Source organism: Archocentrus centrarchus, chromosome 21 (genome assembly GCF_007364275.1).
Source record: "Archocentrus centrarchus isolate MPI-CPG fArcCen1 chromosome 21, fArcCen1, whole genome shotgun sequence".
NCBI classification, from domain to species: domain Eukaryota; kingdom Metazoa; phylum Chordata; class Actinopteri; order Cichliformes; family Cichlidae; genus Archocentrus; species Archocentrus centrarchus.
In genome coordinates this window covers 8,824,896-8,843,870 of record NC_044366.1, presented here as the reverse complement: position 1 = coordinate 8,843,870, position 18,975 = coordinate 8,824,896, and the positions used below count along the sequence as shown (strand labels likewise).

The following is an 18,975-nucleotide window of genomic DNA, read 5'->3' as shown; positions in this document are numbered from 1 at the left end:
TTTGTCCTGGAGGGGGGGGGGGGGGGGGGGTGTATTATGTTACACATAATACACACACAAAAAAAACCACACAAACTCTAAAACAAAGAGAAGCCTTCAGTTTAGAGCTGTGGTTCGCAAACTTTTTTAATATAACGTAACAACTTTATAGGTATTTTTTCAGCCAATAACGCCTCATCTAGCACAGACAAATTGTAGGTGGGGAAAAAAATGCCCATATAACTGGGTGCAATACAGCAGTGTCTGGTTTATTAAAGGGGATCTATTATCCGTCCCTTTAAGGCTGCCGTCCCTTCAAACTATATTTTTCCTGATTGGCTGCGACTTGTAAGCAAAAGATTACAACAGCTGGCTGAAGCCAGAGCTTTTGGCTCACGGCGATTATTTGTATATAAACTGATCTGACAAATTAAAACTTTGGCCATTTTTAAGATGAGCCACTGTTATTATAAGATGATATTATGTATTTTTTGTATTATAAGGAAAAGCACAACAGGTCATCTTCAACAGCATTTGTTGCATTCTCTTATTTTATTTTATTTTTTTAATGGCAGCTGGCAAATTACAAGAGGCAACAACTGCACACAGAACAAAACTACAGAATATGTGCACACATGCTCTATAGTTCATTTGTTTGGACTAATAGTTTTTGAATTTAAAAAAAAAAAAAAAACGAAAGTAAACCCCGCCCCCTTCCCATTGCAGTACTCCAAAGTGCCCCTAGGGGTACTAGTAGTCCCATTTGAGAAATGCTGGTTTTAAAAGGGAAGGCGGAATGATGGTGCATCGGGACTTCCTGTGTGAAGTTTGCATGTTCTCCATGTGCATGTGGTGGTTCTGTCTGGGTACTCCAGCTTCTTCCCACAGCCCAAAGACATGCATGTTAGGTTAAATGATGATTCTAAACTGGTCATAGGTGTGGAGCCAAGAAGGTATGTGGACCTGTAACCTTTCTAGGGAGAACCTTGCCTCTTCTGGCCGTACACTGAATAAGCGGTTATGAAAAATGGACAGATAGTTGGCAATATCGACTTAAATGATGTAAAGCAAAGGGCCACACACTCGAAAACTGAATCAAAAGATGGCCACAGGTAAGAATGAAAATATCACTAACATAAAAAACATTAAAATACTAGATTTTGCCAGGTGTATGACATGCAACACACAGATTGCTGATGAAACACATCGATTGGAATCAAGTTAATTAATTTCATCTGCCTCTGCATTTCTTAAGAAAATGGTGCCTCTCGTTTTCTTTTTTTTTTTTTTTTTGAGGGTGTTGCGGGCCGGATTGAGATGGTCTGCGGGCCGGTTCTGGTCCTCGTGCTGTATTTTGCCCGCGTATCGTTTAAAAGAACGGAAACTAAAAGTACACCGCAACATGTTGAAGTAAGACTGAAAGCATGAAAGGCTTCAACATCACAATGAAACCAACTTACATTCCTGTTTTTTTTTGTTTTTTTTTAAACTATCATCATCCCACTCTCCATTCCTCTGCTTTCCATCTCTTTCTCCATTTCGGTAATGTGACTGACTGGAGTGGTTGGGTTGTCATGGTAACCAGATCCCAATATGTGGCCCGCATGCTGCAGCGGGAGCCAGAAAAAGAACAGCCCACACTGGTCACTATGGCAACACACCTCCTCGGGGTCCTCAGTAGCTCATCCTTCCTGAGACACTGGTCCTTCTCTGTGATTGGACCCATAGCCTTCCTCCTCTGTGGCGCCTTCGCCCTCTCCCCCAGCCTGCTCAGGTCATCAGCACACATTCTGAAATTTACTTTACTTTCTGATGTGGCTTGGTTGCTGACTGTGTGCATGTGCACGTCTGTGTATGCATGCGTGTGTGTGCGCGTGCACATGTGTGTGAGAAAGAGAGAGAGATTACCGGTGTGTGTATGAGAGTCATCTCCCGGACCAGGAAGGCAGAGTTGCCCTCTTCATTGTGGCACATAATAGTGAAGTCTCCGTATGTAGCGCTGCTGTCTGGGTTAGGCCAGTACTGGTGACACTTCACCTATAAACACATTCAACAAGACATTCAATTTATAACTTGTGACTCTTACTCTCAGCTCAAGAGGGTCTGCAGCTACCCATCTCTTCCTTGATGTTACATTTCCTACACAAATATAATAGATTAAGTAGAAACAGCACATCTCAAAACATAAAAAAAAGTCCAACATAAAAGCAATGATATTCAAATTTCTTATCATGGAATTTAACATATAGATTGGGGATATTTTTATCTTCATCCCAGCACTGTTTCTGGAAGCTACATTGTTATGTAATGTTGGGTTAAGGATTACTTCATTCTAAAACTAACAAAGATGCGAGTTGCAGAAAAGTCTGCAGTGTGTGTGAGACTTTGCACAGTTCTGTAAATAATTAAATATTTTCACCCTCGAACTGAGGCGTTATGTAGCTGAACTCAGTATCATAACGTGTGCCGTGGAAAGTTAACTTCACCAGCACATAGCAATCTATGTTTGAAGTTTAACTGGGACCAGATTTCAAAGAAGCAATCAAAAGCTCTCTTTTTGTAACATGCTGCAGCACATTTTCAGTTTCCCGTTCTTGTCCTTGAAGAGATCGTTTACATACCCGCCCCCTCTCGACCTGGGTAGTCAGCATGACCACCATAGATGAGCCCTGCTCCCACGTCATTTGCCAGAAGTCGGGGCAGGTGTTGGGCAGCGGGCCCTGGCAGGCAATGTAGCGGTTTATCAGACTGGACGCAGGAATCTCCATCTACACCGACGGGCAGAGAGAATGAGATGCAAACAGATTAGAGGTTAAGGTTAAATAAACAGAGACTACATTATATATTTGCATCTTGCTCCAACTTTTTTTGGATGAGGGCTTATCCCAGTATGATCTGTATTTAATTATATTTTTTGCTAATAAAGAAGAGAATAAATGAATGGATATTTTTCAGCTTACAGCAGAATGAATGTCCCAACACTTACAGAGCAAACAGCAATCAAATGACAGTCAACACATTTCAGATTATCCCAGGTCTTTATTTGATTAACTGCAGACATCAGGATATATTAAATTAATGATGATGAGAAGCTGTATTTGTGCATGTAAAAGGCTGGTTAGACTACTGGGAACCACGGGGCACCGTCCTTTACACTGAACAACTATCAATTAAAAATTCATAATAAACAATATTTTAAAATATATTTTAGAAATCCATTCATGATGCTGCCCATTTCATGTTATTTTGTAATGCAGGTTTGACCCCTGAAAAAGCATTACATAAGCAGACAAATCCAGCAACGAGAAGGAGCTTAAATTAATTAATATGATATTCTTAATTTATATTCTCACCAAAAAGCACCCATTCCCAGTCTGAACCCTTCTCATACACACAAGCTGCTGTTAGCTTTGAAAATGCTAACTGGTAAATCACTCATTATGTGGTAAATTTAACAAGTAATCAACACGGTACAACTATACAGGAAGTGTTTTTTTTTTTTTTTAAATCACTCACTCATTCAGATTTTTTTAAAGTAGGGGCATGATTGTTTTTATTCACAGGTGTGCCAACCTGAGTCACTGAACTAGAGGTCATGTCTGTTTGTTGCCTTTTGCAGCATTTTTATTGGCACTATCTAACCAATAAGATAGCCTGCCACATGACTAGCAGCTTATGGGTGCAGCTTTCTAGGATTAGATGACAACTTAGTACTCAAACCCCTCATCCAAATATAGTCACAAAAAGAGCCAAACTCAAGGCTTCAAGACCGGACTTCATGAACCAATGGGTGATGTGCTATAGCCCATATTATATGTATAGGCTATGATTCAACATGTGCTTTAATGGCCAGTGTAACAGAGCATCCTCCATGCCTCACATAAGCAAAATGCAAAGAGAAAAGAGAAAAATTATAAAAAAAACAAACTCACATTGATATAATTTGCATTGATGTAATCATCTGTGCTTTTCAGAATGACGCGGGTGGCATCATCTGTCAGGAGAGGAAAAAAAAAGAGAAGAGGGCAAGATTACACAAAGACAATACTAAGAAGTCTGAAAGGAGCATTTTATTTCTTGTTCTCAAGTCATTAAAGACAAATAAAAAAATACTGCTAGAAAAAAGGCTAGGAAGTAGAAGGGAGAAAGTTTTATGGGTGTAACAAATGTCAGCACATAAGCCAATGTAAACAGGCAGCTGTGTGTGTGTGTGTGTGTGTGTGTGTGGGTGGGGTGGGGGTGGGGTGGGGGGTCACATACAAGGAGAGATGTCTCTGTAGCGATTTTTGGAAACGTTCTGAGGTAATTTGGCACACAGCATGGTCATCCCCGGCCTCTTCCTGTACAGTTGCTGTAAGAGAAAGACCACAAATATCAACAGAGGATCAGCAAAGACCAAGGTGCTTTTTGTGGATTTGAAATTGCTGTTATTAAGATATTTGAGTGAGCTTTTATTTAACATTACTCTTCACAATCAATAGCACAACGTATAAATACAGAATGCAGAAGAAAGAATCTGGTTACAAATTAATTACAGTATTAACTCAATCATAAACTTCATGTATGTGGGTATCTGTGTGTGAGCATGTGAACTTATTTCTTTGTCCTCACATCAAACTGTGCCAGTATGGCTCCACTACTCAGGCCTTCCTTCAGTGTGACCATACAGTCCCTCAAAGCATGTTGGTCTAGCTGGGCCGGGTCCTGAGGGGACTTTTCAGGGATGTACTGGAAATCTGGCTCTGGATCCACCTTCTCCTCCACCACGTCATAGATGGCTGAGCAGGACAGGGGAAAAAAAAAAAAAAAAAAATCTTTAACAGGAATCTATAAGGCTTTTCTGCTAACTGTTACATATAGATTACCGCTGCTCAAATTAAACACAGCCACAGTTTCAAATAATGACTTAAGCTTACATCCCTATACGCCCAAGGCTCAGACTTCCGACTGCTCTAAACTCTGTTTCAGGGATCTATGTGAAAGCGGACATCCCTAAAACAGTTGTGTCAGGCACACATGTCTGACTATGAGCACAGAAACTCCACCTACCCACCCACTGTTCAAATCTGTCCTTTGCAAGGGACAGCCAATCAGAAATGAGGAAGGAGTCAAAATAGCTTGTTTAGATTTACCCAGGCTCAGCAGTAACAAATTAAAAAGTCACGCTGATCTGTAAATTATGTCCAAGAACAAAAACATGGGAGTAAAACAACTTGAAATGAAAATCGTCACATTTCAAATGTATTGATTCCCTTGTCATCTATGCACAAATATTTGTAGTCCAGTATTTCAACAGTAAAATTCAATAATGTAAATGCATTGATGCAATCTTTTATCTGCTGTGATCTGTTTTTGATCCAGTTAACATACCAAAGCATTTCTATCTTTCATCATCTTTAAAAGCACTTCTCCCTGCTTCACTGATTAAATGAAATGCTTTGGCATGTCTCTTCTATGTGGTGAACACATATAACCAAGCAGTACAGATACCAGTACCATAGAGCTCATTTACAATTACACAAATGAGACAGAGCAGTCCAAGAGCATATTTAAAGCTTGTAACCACATATGTAGCTGTTAATTTTCAGGAGTGGGCTGCACCATGTGTTCATATGTTAAACTTAGCCTGTAAAACACTTCATTCAAATGTTTACAATCCTTAAATTAAAACCAGTTGCACCACACAACCTAGCTCTCTCATTAAGAGTAAATATTCAAACCCAGGAAGTGACAGAAAGTAGCCCACTAATATAGAAACCTTTTTGATTACTGCACATATAATGATTACCCTCTGGTCAGTATTATGAGCTTAAAGTCTGAAGAAAAAGCACGTAAGTGTGTTAGGATTTTTTGGCAAATATATCAGCTATTCATATGAGCTAGGTAACTCATCTTAGCAGACTTGCAGTTCTCAAGTTACAATTTATGTATATATAATTATACTAAGCCCCATCTTTTTGTAGCAGAGAAAATCAGTACTTTATAACAAGAGGTGTAACTTCTGGAGGTGTGATGACTAGGTATACTGTCCTTACATGCATTTGTGTAGCTCACATTACTACTATTTACATGCTAAAACCTCCCCTACAACTTAGGTCAATGGCCAGGCTTTTCAGGCTTGGGAAACTACCAGAAATTCCACTTCAGTACCGAACAGTTCCTGGATGCTCTGTGTTGCCTCCAAATTTCTGTGAACAGTCGTGAACCTGCACCTTAATCGGCAGGCAGTGGTTGACACTGCTGACTCAACAGCTGATTGATAATGTGTTTAATAATAAAGTTTAACAATAAAGTAGATATTAATATATTTCATAGTAGGTATGGTCAATGGCAACAACTCACCATTTGGTCTGACCAATAGGATGAGCTCCCCCGAGTGGCTCTCACAGCTGGCTTTGATGAACATGACTACCTGGTCATGGGTGTGGTCAGAGATGTCCCGCCCATTAATTAACACTACCTGGTCGCCCTCGTTAAGTCGAGGCACACAAAGGTCAGCCTAAAGAGAAGAAAGAAGAAAAAAGAAGATAAATGAAGTTTTGTGTTTCTGAAGCAAACTGCTCTGAACCACTATCTTGTAAACCTGTGTGAGTGGAGACTTGGGGTGACTGAAGGCATATTTTGATGAGTGAGTGGAAAAAGTGAGCACTCACTAGTGTGTGAAGACAAAATGTGAACTTCAAATGAAGTTCTTGTTGACTTACTGAGGTTCCCGGAGCCACTCTAGACACAATGATGGGCATTTTCTGGTCAGCTCCACCCTGCAGACACACAGACACATGTTAACGGCGTAATGTCTTTCACAAATGTCCTTCTTATTTTTAGGGACGAGTTAACATTTCAGCAAGGAGTGCCGATGCATACAGATGATGCGCCCACGGGCAAAGGTTTACACCAGGCATAGAAATAAGCTAGAAAAACACAAGTTAGAAGGGGGGATGCAATAAAGACAGAAAGCTGGTGAAGAGACTTTTCACTCCAGTTTTACTCAGCTCTCACCTTGACATTGAAGCCGAAACGTCCGTGTTCATCTGGTCTCATCTTGATCAGGACCAAGTTATCATGAGGGACTACTCCGTTCAACTGAAAAAACACAATTCATCACATCATATTTCAATCCTCAAGATCTTTCTCCTGGATATAGCAACATGTCAAACTGGCTGTAACTTTAACAATGGTTAATACTGCATACTTTTTGACCGGGATGATGTAATGGTTAATACTTCTGGAGGTGTGATGACTAGGTATACTGTCCTTATATGCGTTTTGACCGGGATGATGTAACTGCAAATAAATGATAACATTTGAAGGGTACTCTAAGATTTACTCTGCTTTAAAGATGCTTTCCAGCAGGAGGAGCAGCATATTTTTAATACTCTCTTTCCTGGATTTAGGGACAGATAGAAGAAACAAGTCTTGGTAGCAAAAACAGTAAATACCCTGACTTATTAAAATGATGTAGATCAAAGATTAACAACCAACACACTGAGCCTAAAGACACTAAACACCTGAGAAAGATTATAAAGACAACATAGTACGGGATTTCTCACAATACTTCAAATATTTTGATATTCAAATGTCTAGAACCAGACAAAAGCAAGTTTGGTTTTTGTTGGTGACAACAAAGTTTCTATTTTTTGTACTGAAGAGTCAAATGAAATTTACTGCTCCTGATTTTTCTATTCAGATACATTGTGCAAAAGGACAATGTACTCTTTCCTAAACAGCATATGTCTCATCATACTGACCGTGGTCTTGTCAGCATTGACGGGAACGTCATACATCTCATTGAGGTGGTTGTCCAGGAGGCTTTGCTGGGAGTGGGCTTGGATGATCTGGCTCAGTGTCTTCCTGCTCAGCTGCTTAGGTGGGAGAGCGGGAGGCTGGCCATCTACCCCATCTGGAGACCTGAGGGAGGCAAACAGGGAGAGAAAGAAGAAAGCAGAAATGAGGACAAAAAGAAGATGAGATGGCATGGGGAAACATGGTCCAAATTCCTTTGCATCACCATTTGTTATGATGACACCCAGACCCATTAGATAACAAAACACAGAGCAACAGCTCAAATTTAAATAGTGGCAAGGTAGTTAGTCTCCAAAGTTGCTGTCAAGCAGCTGTAACTGCTCCAGGAAGAAGGCTATTTTATAGACAGTAGGATGCCAAAGCTGCAAACATACATTTACAATAAATGCACAACAACGGTCTTTCTAAAGGTCTTCTTCCTATTTGTTAAACAGGTGGAGTGAAGGAAAAATACTGAAAGACAAATGGAGGGAAACAGATAACAGGGAATGAGAGGGAAGGAGTCCGTAAGAGACACAGAGGCTTAATAGCACTGTGTTAGTCACAATGCATTAACCTCGATAAAAGGGCTGCAAGAGGAAGGAAAACATCCCCCTCCATCATCCAGACAATAAAAGGCAGTCAGTGTGTATGGTGAAACAACAGCCAGGTAAGGCTTTCAGCAGCATCACGGCTCAGTCTCTGGTGGGTAAAAGCCAGTCATTTCAGTCCATGTCTGCATCTGTGTGTGCGTCTGTGTTGGATTGTACAGACACTCCTCGAGGGGAGAAGCACAAGTCAAAGAGCATTGCCTTTGTTTTGGCTTCTGCTACTGCTGTCACTTTGTCTCTTAAACACACAAACGCAAACTAACATTTATTATGGGTCAAAACCAGGTCAGACTTTCTGAGAGGGGGCAATGCACAGCAGGCCTGAGCCAAGACCGCACATCATCCTGCATTATGCATCTCCTCAACGCGGCAACAATAACCTTAGGCAAGGCCCTGGGATAAGGACATTTAAACATTAAAACACTGGATATGGCAAAGCCCTGCTTTTTAGTTTTCCTTCAATCAAATACTTCCAAACTGCATCTGAATTTATTGCTTAATAAATTTTTTTGAAAGCATGGTATAAGAGGACACCAAATGAATCTGCAGTGACAGGAAAATCATGTGTGGGTTACACGAGAGGGCTAAAAGGAGCTGCTATAAAGTAAAATGTTGCTTTGGAAACCACCAAAAGACAAATTTAAAACCTGTTTCAGTGCACACCCGTTTTTTTTTTTTAACTAAATAATTCACTAAAGCCAGCCTTTGCTTTGAATTCAGAGAAATGAGTTTGATTACAGCACACAAAATAATTTATTATGACATGCAAGGCTCCAGGCACTGGTGTGTCTAACTTTCATTTAGGTGCACCAGCACATAATTTAGGTACACCCAAAAGAACGCCACGCCTTCTGGCTCTGCAACGAGGAGTGTAACTCTCAGTCTTCAGCGCCGTGTTGTCACAAAGAGGATGCCCTGACCGCCGCTTTTTCCGACAATAACAAATGAAAGAAAATCCGACATGTCATAAACTCCCACCTCCAATAAAACGCATAATTGCCCCCCTTTTTTACCCCCTCCCCCTTACACTGTCAAGGAAATAAACACACTGCAATTAAAAATAAGAATCGCTCCAGTGCAGTGTGGTTAGCTAAACAGATCATTTTCAACTTCATGCAACTAGAAAACAGAATACTACAGTTTCAAAGGGTGTGGTGTCCTGGTGAGACATAAAGCAGATTCTCATTTTATTTTAACTGGAGGAAATTCTCCAATAAGCAATGTTAGGGAAAATTTGAAAACCATTAAAGCAAAGTGAGCAACCTGGAAACATACCAGCTATGCAGGTGAACCCATAACAGTCAATACTGCAAATATTCATTTCTAAAGGCAGATCAATCAATCTATTTGGTTCCATCATTTAAAAATCTAACCCCAAAACACAGCAGTTCAAACCAGTAGCTGATAAGAATTGAGGATAATGAGGGTCTCTTGGTCACTGACTTGAGGTTGTTCATTTTGAGCCAATCCCAGCTGCCATAGGGCGAGAGGCAGGACAGAAAGACAGGCAACCATTCGCATTCACATTCACGCCTATGGGCAATTTAGAATCAGCAATTAACCTAACCCCACTGTAGCTGCATGCCTGTGGACTGTGGGAGGAACCCGGAATACCTGGACAGAACCACCACATGCACATGGAAAACATGCAAACTCCACACAGAAAGGCCCGATCCAGATGGTGGATTTGAACCCAGGACCTTCTTGCTGTGCAGCAGCAGCGCTGACCACCGCACCATTGTGTTGCCCAGTAAAAAAAAAAAAAAAATTCTCCAAAACATAAGTTCATTATTTAACATAACCTCGTCAATCATGATACAGGACTTTTGGTGGAAAAAATTCATCTTCTGCCTACATAATATTTTATTAGGTAGGAGATGCCAGAAAATGAATATTATAGTACAATATGCAACTATAGGAAGTGATGTACACAACTGTGTACACGGTGACCGAAGGGAATGCAGATTTAGGGATCATCTTCATAAAAAGCAATGTTTTGGCTCACTCCCCACCCCTCCCCCTCCACTACCATAATGGACAAAACACATAATAACAGAGAGAGAGGAAGCAAGAGCAGGTGATTAAGTCATCTTTTGGCTCCGTAACAGAGCGATGAGCCACTAACTTGGCGTGTTTGTCTGCGTGTGTAGCTTTGTAGGCAGAGGAACCACCACTTAAATGTTACTTAACCGTCCTGAGTTCCAACTGAGAAATCCATCTCTCTTAGCAGCTCAGACACTCGCGTCGTGTCAGTGGACGATTTCAGATGCTGAGGCAGCCACGTGGAACTTTATTAAATGGCTTGACAAATATTTTACAGTATATGAGCAGATTCAGAAAGCACAAATACACACATGCGCACACACACACACACACACACACACACACATGCTAATTCCCAGTTTAGCCCTGTTGCACAACCACTCCGCCCTGCTATGCGCTATAAACACATTTTACAGGCTGTTTTTCAAAGGGTTCATCTTTCCAATGGGGCCAGCTAAGTGACACTGGGAGGGTGTGAACTGTCGGGAGAAGCCACAGACATCGACAGACAGACTTTAAAAAAAAAAGAAAAAAGGAAAACTGTCAACTCAGCGGTACACTCAGACTAAATCTGATGAGTAAAATGTAATTTCCAAATTAAAGGGTGGCTTTGTTTGGGGGATGCTCTATTTATGAAGGAGTCAAATTATGATCTAACCACTGCTCTGCCACCAAGTCAAAAGCTGATGTTTTTCTTCCCAAAGAGAAAGAGCTTCAAGGAACGTGGGTGGGATGTGCATTAAAAAGGAGAAGAAAGAGGATGGATGCTTACGGCGTAGAGTCCAGGCTGATGCTGTTAGCCTGCGTGGACGATGCTGACTTGTGATTGGAGGAGAAGACAGGCAGGCTGGGTGAAGCATGGATCACATGATCCACCAGGTGGCCGACTGATGATGGCCGTAGTCGTGTGCCTTCTTGTACAAACAGCGAGTTCCTGACAAACACACACAAAAAGACATAATTTTCACAGGCAGGGAACGATTATGATCTTCAAATTTTTGTTTATTTTAGGTGTATTTATTAAGAATAAATTAATTCCTATTAACGCTAAATGTAAGGCTAAATATTGTCTTAGTGCTACCAAGTCTGGGGGCCTTCAGTACATAATTCCTGAACTGTGCTTACATTTGATTCATAAAACATGCAGAAAAACTCATTTGAAGATTATTTTCCTACACTCTGAAAATCTCCATCTATCACTGTCAATCCTTCCTCATGATTTCCTCTTATGTAAAACTAAAAGGAATTAGGGTTTAGTCGCAAATAGCCATTGACATAAATATAGAAGCAAAAGATTTTGGTACAGGAGATCACAGCAATGCTGGAGGAAACTGAAGCTGGTGTCTTCTCTGGACTGAATACTGAGTACTGAATACTGAATTTAGTGAGTACTGCAGTAAAAGAGGTGGAGCATTGTGCAAAACAGTCACTTCAGTGTATGAAAACACTCTCCTTTCAACAAGAACGTCTTCCAGTAGTACAGGAACAACACATCCTCTCTTTAAATCAGCAATAAACACCTTGCATCTAGCAATTAATTCGTCACACATTTAATTAAAAAAGCTCCTGCAAAGAGTGCCACAGGTTGGTCCAAACTGCAACATAACAAACATGAAAAGTCTACACTTTTCTTAGAGATAAAGGTTTTGTAAATAAGTAGCTATGCAATTCTTTTTCCTGCCTAAGTCATACTTGAAGACCAGCATCCCACATTTTCTCTCCAGTGGGCCCCCAGGCCAGTGGAGCAGACATTCACTGGCCCCAGAGAAAGAAATTTTATTTACTTCATACACTTCTAGCTAAATCCATAATAATAGAGCATAATCTGATCTTAAAATAAATGCAGACTCAGGTCTGTGAGAGAGGGGCTGACAGTTACGTAAAACAAATCATCGGTGGACGGGAGAAGGTGAAAAGATAGCGTTCTTTTACATTTTAACTATGTAACAGAACGGCGGTTTGATGAAGGACTTTACTGATATTTTCATTTGAAGATACTGACAAAGGAAAAACTACTCATTAGTGAGGGTTCATTGTAGCATGTTGGACCAGCAGCTGGCAGTAAACTTGCTCAACAATGTTGATTATGTTGAATACTGCTTAAGAGCAAAATTGACACCAAGTCTGTTTTATAAATAAAGTCCCTGAAATAACTTCCTTATAAAAGTCTCCATTGCAGTGAGCAGACCTGGCTGCCCCCAAATGAACTTCAGACAATTTTGGGAAGATGGAGATTTTGTTTCACGGTTGTCTTTTCTTACATGTGGCACACACCAGAAAGTAGTCTCCTTCAGACACATTCCCACTACTGGAATTGATCTCTTTGGTGTAGGCGGGGGAATTAAATGCACCAGACTATTTCCTGGACTTTTTTTCACATTGGCACAATCTGACATGACATGGATAGGAGTACCAGGAGCTAGCAGGTTAATGACAGGCTAAGACCACATTGGACATTTGTGTTCTGTTAAGTGCATGTGTAAAGAACAGCTTAAGAAAGGTCGAGTTATGATGACAGTTAAAGTGTACTTAGAACTCACTGATTGGGAGTGCCAGGTGGGGAGCGAGTGGGCAGGCTCTGAGTCTCCAATCTCTCATCTGAGAGACTGTTCCTGCTGACCGACTCCCAGTCAGTTCCACTCACCAACTTCCTGGCCAGAGGCTTACTGGGAGATCTGATCAGACAAATGCATTAATTCAGCTTTGCACAAAATGAACAGAAATAATGAGCAAACTAAAAAGAACCTGCAAAATTACCTGGCAAATACTCTGTCCTTGATGCCTTTCTCCTTTCCATACTGCACAGACTGTACCTCCGTCCGCCCACTGAAGACAACAACAAAAGCAACAATCAGTGGGACGGATTTATTAAAAAAATGAAGTGAAACGACTCCTAAGTTTAGGAAGGTTTCAGAAAGTGGTTATCAAAAGTTTTCTTTTACCTGCCCTGTACTATACATTTACATACATTTACATAACAGGAATACACATAATGAGAGGCACTTTGGTCATATCTTGAAGAAAAATTTCATCTTCGAATGAACAAAAAAAAAGAAAAGAAAATCTATCTAAACACCACCAGCTGCCTGCTAACCAGTAACAAGTGCAGCATATTTCATCTTCTGAAACATGGTTAATAAGATTTTAACAGCACAAATTCACAATTCAGGACTATCCTTATTGAAAAGTCAGTCAATATCTACACACACACACACACACAGTCATGCCAAACATCAGACAAGTCTCCCTCACATTGCATCATTGCTGCTCAATAATGCATCACAAGACCTCCAACTCTCAGTTCATCTCACTCACATTTCACAGAAAAAGGAAATGAAAAAAAAAAATAAAAAGCCTCCAGTGAAGTGAAACAAAGTTGACACAGTGTAATGTCATAAACCAGTAAGGAGAAAACCTCATTTTTGTTTTATGTTTCGGTTCCAATTCCAAATTGAAAGTAAATTAAAAAAAACTATCAAACAAAACAGAAAGAAATGCTTTGTTTGAAAGAAGGAGTGGCAGCAGCATTATGGAAAATGTAAATAGAAATGCACGACAGGCTCTCGCATGAACACAAACAGTTCCCGCAAAACTTAAAAGAAAATGGTTGCGAGGCCAAACATAAATCCAGTTACTTTTTTGAGGCAAACCATGAATAATTAAGTTGTGGTTTTCTGGGGCAAGGTAGTACGAGGGGTTTCAAAGGTAACCACTAGCCGGCTTTGAGTGTTCCAGCCTCTCAAACCAAAGTGAAGAAGGGAAGAGACAAAGCATCCACAACTCCGGAAAGTGTACGTGTGTGTGTGTTCAATCTGTAAAAGTCGGGATGTAAAGGTCTTTCAGAGGCTCTGTGTGTACTCTGGTGTTTCTCTCACAGCACATTTTTGTAGCCTGCGGTTCTCACCAGTATCTGAACTTTGAGCCCAGGGTGAAGTAGTGGGCGAAGAAGTTCTTCTGTGGCGGGATGGGCCGCTCCAGCCTGAAGAAGGTGTGGTGCTCCACGCAGGCCTTCCACAGGTTCTTACAGGCCCGATAGTTGACCATGTTGAAACCAAGCAGCGTCTCACGAGACTCAGTCTGTGTACAGGGAGCAGAGGACGAGTGTTAGTCGGACACTAAAGGACATTTTCCCATCATCTGCTCATCCAGTCGTCCATTACTGTTAGCTATATGAACTGGTTGTGTTACATACATTTACTGCCCTATTATAACCGCTCATTCATTACTTTGAGCAATTTCATACAGGCTTTTCTTCCTGACTCATAAACGGCCTTCACTGGGTGATGCAATTACAAAAAGAAACACAAAAATTCACCGGACCTAACCTGTGTGCCATATGTAGTGGGTTTTTGTAAATGTTCAGGGGGTGAAATCTGCAATCATTAAGGAAGGAGAGGAGGAGGAAGAAGAAGAAGGAAGAAGAAGAGGAAGAGGAAGAAGGAGGAGGTGGAAGGCTAACGATTCCAATTATGCATTTTTCCAGTCACCCACATATATACGCTTTTGGAAAGCATTCCACCTGACCAACGCTCTCATGGGGTCCACTGTCAATGCCGAGTGCTTTAAGCTCGACATTGACCATTTTTAAGCGCGCAAGCTAACGAATGCAATAAGCTCCTTGCTGCTCTCTTAAATATCCTGTGACTGAGCCTAACACATATTCAGAGAACAGTGAAAATCCAGGAAACCCGTCACACTTCATTACATTATTCCCAGGGTCTCCAAACTCCTGGAATGACTTACGAGATCATGTTGGGTGTGCTCCAACATCATCAGTATTTAAAACAATACTGAAAGCATTCCTGTTTGGCTGTGCCTTTCAGTAGTCGAGACTTTGATCATAACTTAATCATTTCACCTTATTTCTGATTGTTCCATGAAGTTTTATTAATTTTACAGGGCTACTGTTGATCTTTTTCTTTATTATATTATTTATTTCTACTCCTTTATTGTTGATTTTAATCACTTTGCTGCTGAATTTTTATTTGTTTTTATTACTGATATAGTTTTACATTACATTACTTCTGCATAGTGTTGGGCTGCAACCTCACACACGGCGCTTCTACCTGGAATGAAATGTGCTACATAAAGTAAAAGTAATGAACTAAAAAAATTAACATGTTTTCCTGTTTAATGGATTGTTTCCCTACTTAAAACAGCAGCACTGAATGTGGTTTTTAGGCTTAAAGTCCAGCTTGAAGTACGATCAGGACGAATGGGAGATGCTTGCGAATGGGAGTAGCCACCAAGTTTGTTTTGTAATAACACCAGACTCAAAATATTAAGATGGGTTTAAGAGGGCTAAATGATGACTGGAGTGTAAATATTTGTGGTGGAGATAAGCATCAGGTTGACAGTGTTGCTTGTGGTGTTGAAAACAGAAACACATGATGTGTGAAACAAAGGATGCAACATACAATGAGGGGATTAAAGCAGAGTCAACCAGGGCAGACAGCAGGGGGTTAATCTGACGCTGATTACACACACATATGCAGACAAGGCTCAGCACTCTGCCATGTACAGCTGTACTGTGAGCACACACACTTATATGGTCAGTGGAGGACGCAGAGAATAAACTCCTGTGCACAAACTAGACAATTGTGAGGCGGGAGGAAGAGGTTAACAGGTGAACGTGTGTTTGAATGTTTGTGTAGCTGGGTGTGTGTGTGTGTCTATACACTTACTGCCTCTCTTCTCAGCTGGATGAAGAACTGTTTGCACTTGAAGGAGATTTTCACTATTTTCAACCTGAAAGCAGGAAAAGTCAAGTTATTCTCGTTTCTAGCATTAAGATACTGAAGTTACACTCTTAAAAATGCACGTGCTGAGTGCACTGAAACACACTCTTCTTCACTCCTCGCACATTTTCGCGCCACTGTTGCACAACATTAAGCCCGTGTCTCCTCCCTGCTGTAGTTTCTGAACAGTCATGCTGGTTGTTTGTCACCTCTCCGCACTTTATCGGTTCTCTCTTCTTGTTTCCCTTAACCCAACGAGCTGCAGGAAAAGGCTTCCTTCCCTGAGCCTGCCAGAGGTTTGTTCCTTTTAAAAAGGAGTGCTCCCCAAGTGCTCACAGAGGACTGCTGGGTTTTCTTTTACAATATCATTACTAAAAGTAAACTTAAAACAAGTGAGAAAACTAATTAAAACAATGTAAAATTTAAATATACAGGAAATGCCTTAATCTTTTGCATTTTTCTCTAATTTGTCAAAAACAACAAGGATAAGGAGGCACTGACGCCTAAATACAGTGACACTGGGATGCTTATGTGACTGTGTTGAGTACTTCTATTCTTTCAGTGCATAACTGCACTGTTCTGAACGTCTTTAAAATTACAATTTGACAAATCACACTCAGAATCATCACAATAAACTAAAATTAATAACTAACTAATGGCTAATGTTTGAGTTGTCACTGAGAACAACATATAGCTTATGATCTGCACTCTGTACATTTGTAACAAGCAGCAAACTGAAGCTGAAAAATGAAATGTGCCAAAAACTGCAGTTCCTTTATTTACCACTTGAGGCTTCTCCAAAAGTGAGTCACTCCCCATAGACTCACATGTTAAAATACTCAACCAAACATTTTAACATTTTAAAAAGAATTGAATATATAAATGTAAAAGTCACACATTTTAGACTTTAAATCAGGTGGAAGTAAAGCTCAACTTTTACAAGTAAATCATCAAATGTTCAAAATAAACAAATTAAACACCTAATTTTTATCTTGAGTGATGATCAGAGGTGACTGAGCATTTAGGTTGGCTACAAAAGATTTTCACCTTTCAAAACTGGGCATTTGGGAATATCTGGTTGACGATTTGTAATAACTGAACCGCTGGCACATTGATAGAATTCAAAAAGTTAAAATATTTAATAAACATGTCTTTTTATTTTGCCCTGGTTAAAGCTTAGCTGTGTACAGTCACACTTGCTCCAGTCTACCCACAATGTATGTAATTCTGACACATTTCTAACAAGCAATACTGACTTCTCCAAAAAGCACACCTCTCAATGAACTGCTCTTTCTTCTAGTCAGCTGGCACATGTGTCACATCTCAACTGTTCATGTAACCTTCAACCTCCTGCCAGAGCTTGAGGGTGTGGGTTAAGAGACTGTAACAACACCGGAGAGTCCCTGTGGTTCAATAACGCCCATATTATCTCATCGATCTGTGTATTACATCAAACGCAGACGGTATAGATGATACCTGGATCAGAAGACCACACGCATGACCACAGTAAATAAGTCTGCTGACGAGCGGCAGGAGCAGAGTAACCTAATCCCTTCCTCGAGTTTTCTTGCTCCTGTGACTCATCGCTCCTTGCTAAATATATTTTACATACTTACTCACACACACTTCCACGGACAAACACACAGACACACACATGCTCAGCCAGAGCGTGAGTCATGCCCCATCTAAGTGTGGCTCATTTGTCAGGCTGCTGTGAACAGAAATAGGAAAGAGGCAGAAATCTAAATGTCTTTCTCTCTTCAGTTCTCTTGACCCGTCCTTATCTGACAGTTCAATTTATGATAAGACGAAAGGAGAGGCAGCGGGAGAAGTGACAGAAAGGAACCAGACGCAGAAACAGTGAGCTTCTGTTAAAGAAAGGATGAAGAAAGACAGAAGAGAAGCGAGAAGAAAAATCAGTGCGTGCAGGCTGAGAGATACTGTTGACTATTATGTTCCTCTCTCGCTCCCTTTCTCACACATGGTAGTCAGCAGCTGTTGGGGACACCGCTGTTGGGCTCTAAATTTAGCTCAACAGACTGGATGCACACACAAACTTGCTTTAGCCTATTTTTCCTCCACTCAGGACCTTGCATCAGCTTCACTCGCTTAAGCGTTCATTCCATGGAGACTTATCCTTACTCAAGCCGGAAACCAAGTCTTAACCCTAAGATTTCATGGTTTGGCTTTTCTGTGCCCCAATTGGAAAAGTCCTCAGTTCTCAGATTTATGAATATAGGTCTCATAATTTCTGTAATCCAAACTCTTAGCAAAAACATCTACGTACACACATACACACAAACACACCAGCTGCTTTGTGAACGTGTTCAGGATGTATTAAGCCTACACATCTTCCAGCGTTACATGGGTTTGAGTAGTTCATCTCCCACCCTCAGCACCCATTAACATTTAACCACCCACAATGCTACAGCAGAGAATGAGAGATTTCCAAGAATTGATGCTTCAGAGAGAGAACGAGCAAAAGGCATAAAAAGTGATGAGATTAAGTGACAGAGAGAGAGAACGAGAGAGAGAGTGCGCCGGGGGGGGGGGTGGGGTGGGGGTGGGGGGGGGGCAGGACAGAGAAAGAAAGAGCAGATTTGATGTCTGTAATATTTTCAGGAAACCTAGTTTCACCCCCACCCAAGAAAAATCTGGTGAAATCATCTGTATAATTCTAGAAAAGCTCAATGAGGCTTAAACATTAATATGCCATGTCAATAATCACCATGTGAAGGGTTTCCAAAATATTATGCAGCCTATTTCTCAGCAAAAAGGGCTCCTGGAAGCAGTTCAAGTAGAGCTGGCAGCAGACGGATGGG

At 40.8% G+C, this 18,975-nt stretch overlaps 1 protein-coding gene across 1 annotated transcript in view; it reads right to left on the bottom strand.

Moving 5' to 3' along the window:
• Positions 1-18,975, bottom strand: part of ptpn4a (protein tyrosine phosphatase non-receptor type 4a) — a 73,393-nt gene that overhangs the window by 2,726 nt on the left and 51,692 nt on the right. Inside the window, exons 11-24 of the mRNA XM_030757814.1 lie at positions 16,100-16,163; positions 14,320-14,492; positions 13,173-13,241; positions 12,956-13,090; positions 11,188-11,349; positions 7,728-7,887; positions 6,979-7,062; positions 6,684-6,740; positions 6,322-6,478; positions 4,591-4,757; positions 4,240-4,330; positions 3,912-3,973; positions 2,601-2,747; positions 1,888-2,016 (exon numbers count right to left, since the gene is read on the bottom strand). Of these exons, the coding sequence (XP_030613674.1) occupies positions 1,888-2,016; positions 2,601-2,747; positions 3,912-3,973; positions 4,240-4,330; positions 4,591-4,757; positions 6,322-6,478; positions 6,684-6,740; positions 6,979-7,062; positions 7,728-7,887; positions 11,188-11,349; positions 12,956-13,090; positions 13,173-13,241; positions 14,320-14,492; positions 16,100-16,163 (1,657 nt within the window). The remainder of the gene's footprint in view (positions 1-1,887; positions 2,017-2,600; positions 2,748-3,911; positions 3,974-4,239; positions 4,331-4,590; positions 4,758-6,321; positions 6,479-6,683; positions 6,741-6,978; positions 7,063-7,727; positions 7,888-11,187; positions 11,350-12,955; positions 13,091-13,172; positions 13,242-14,319; positions 14,493-16,099; positions 16,164-18,975) is intronic.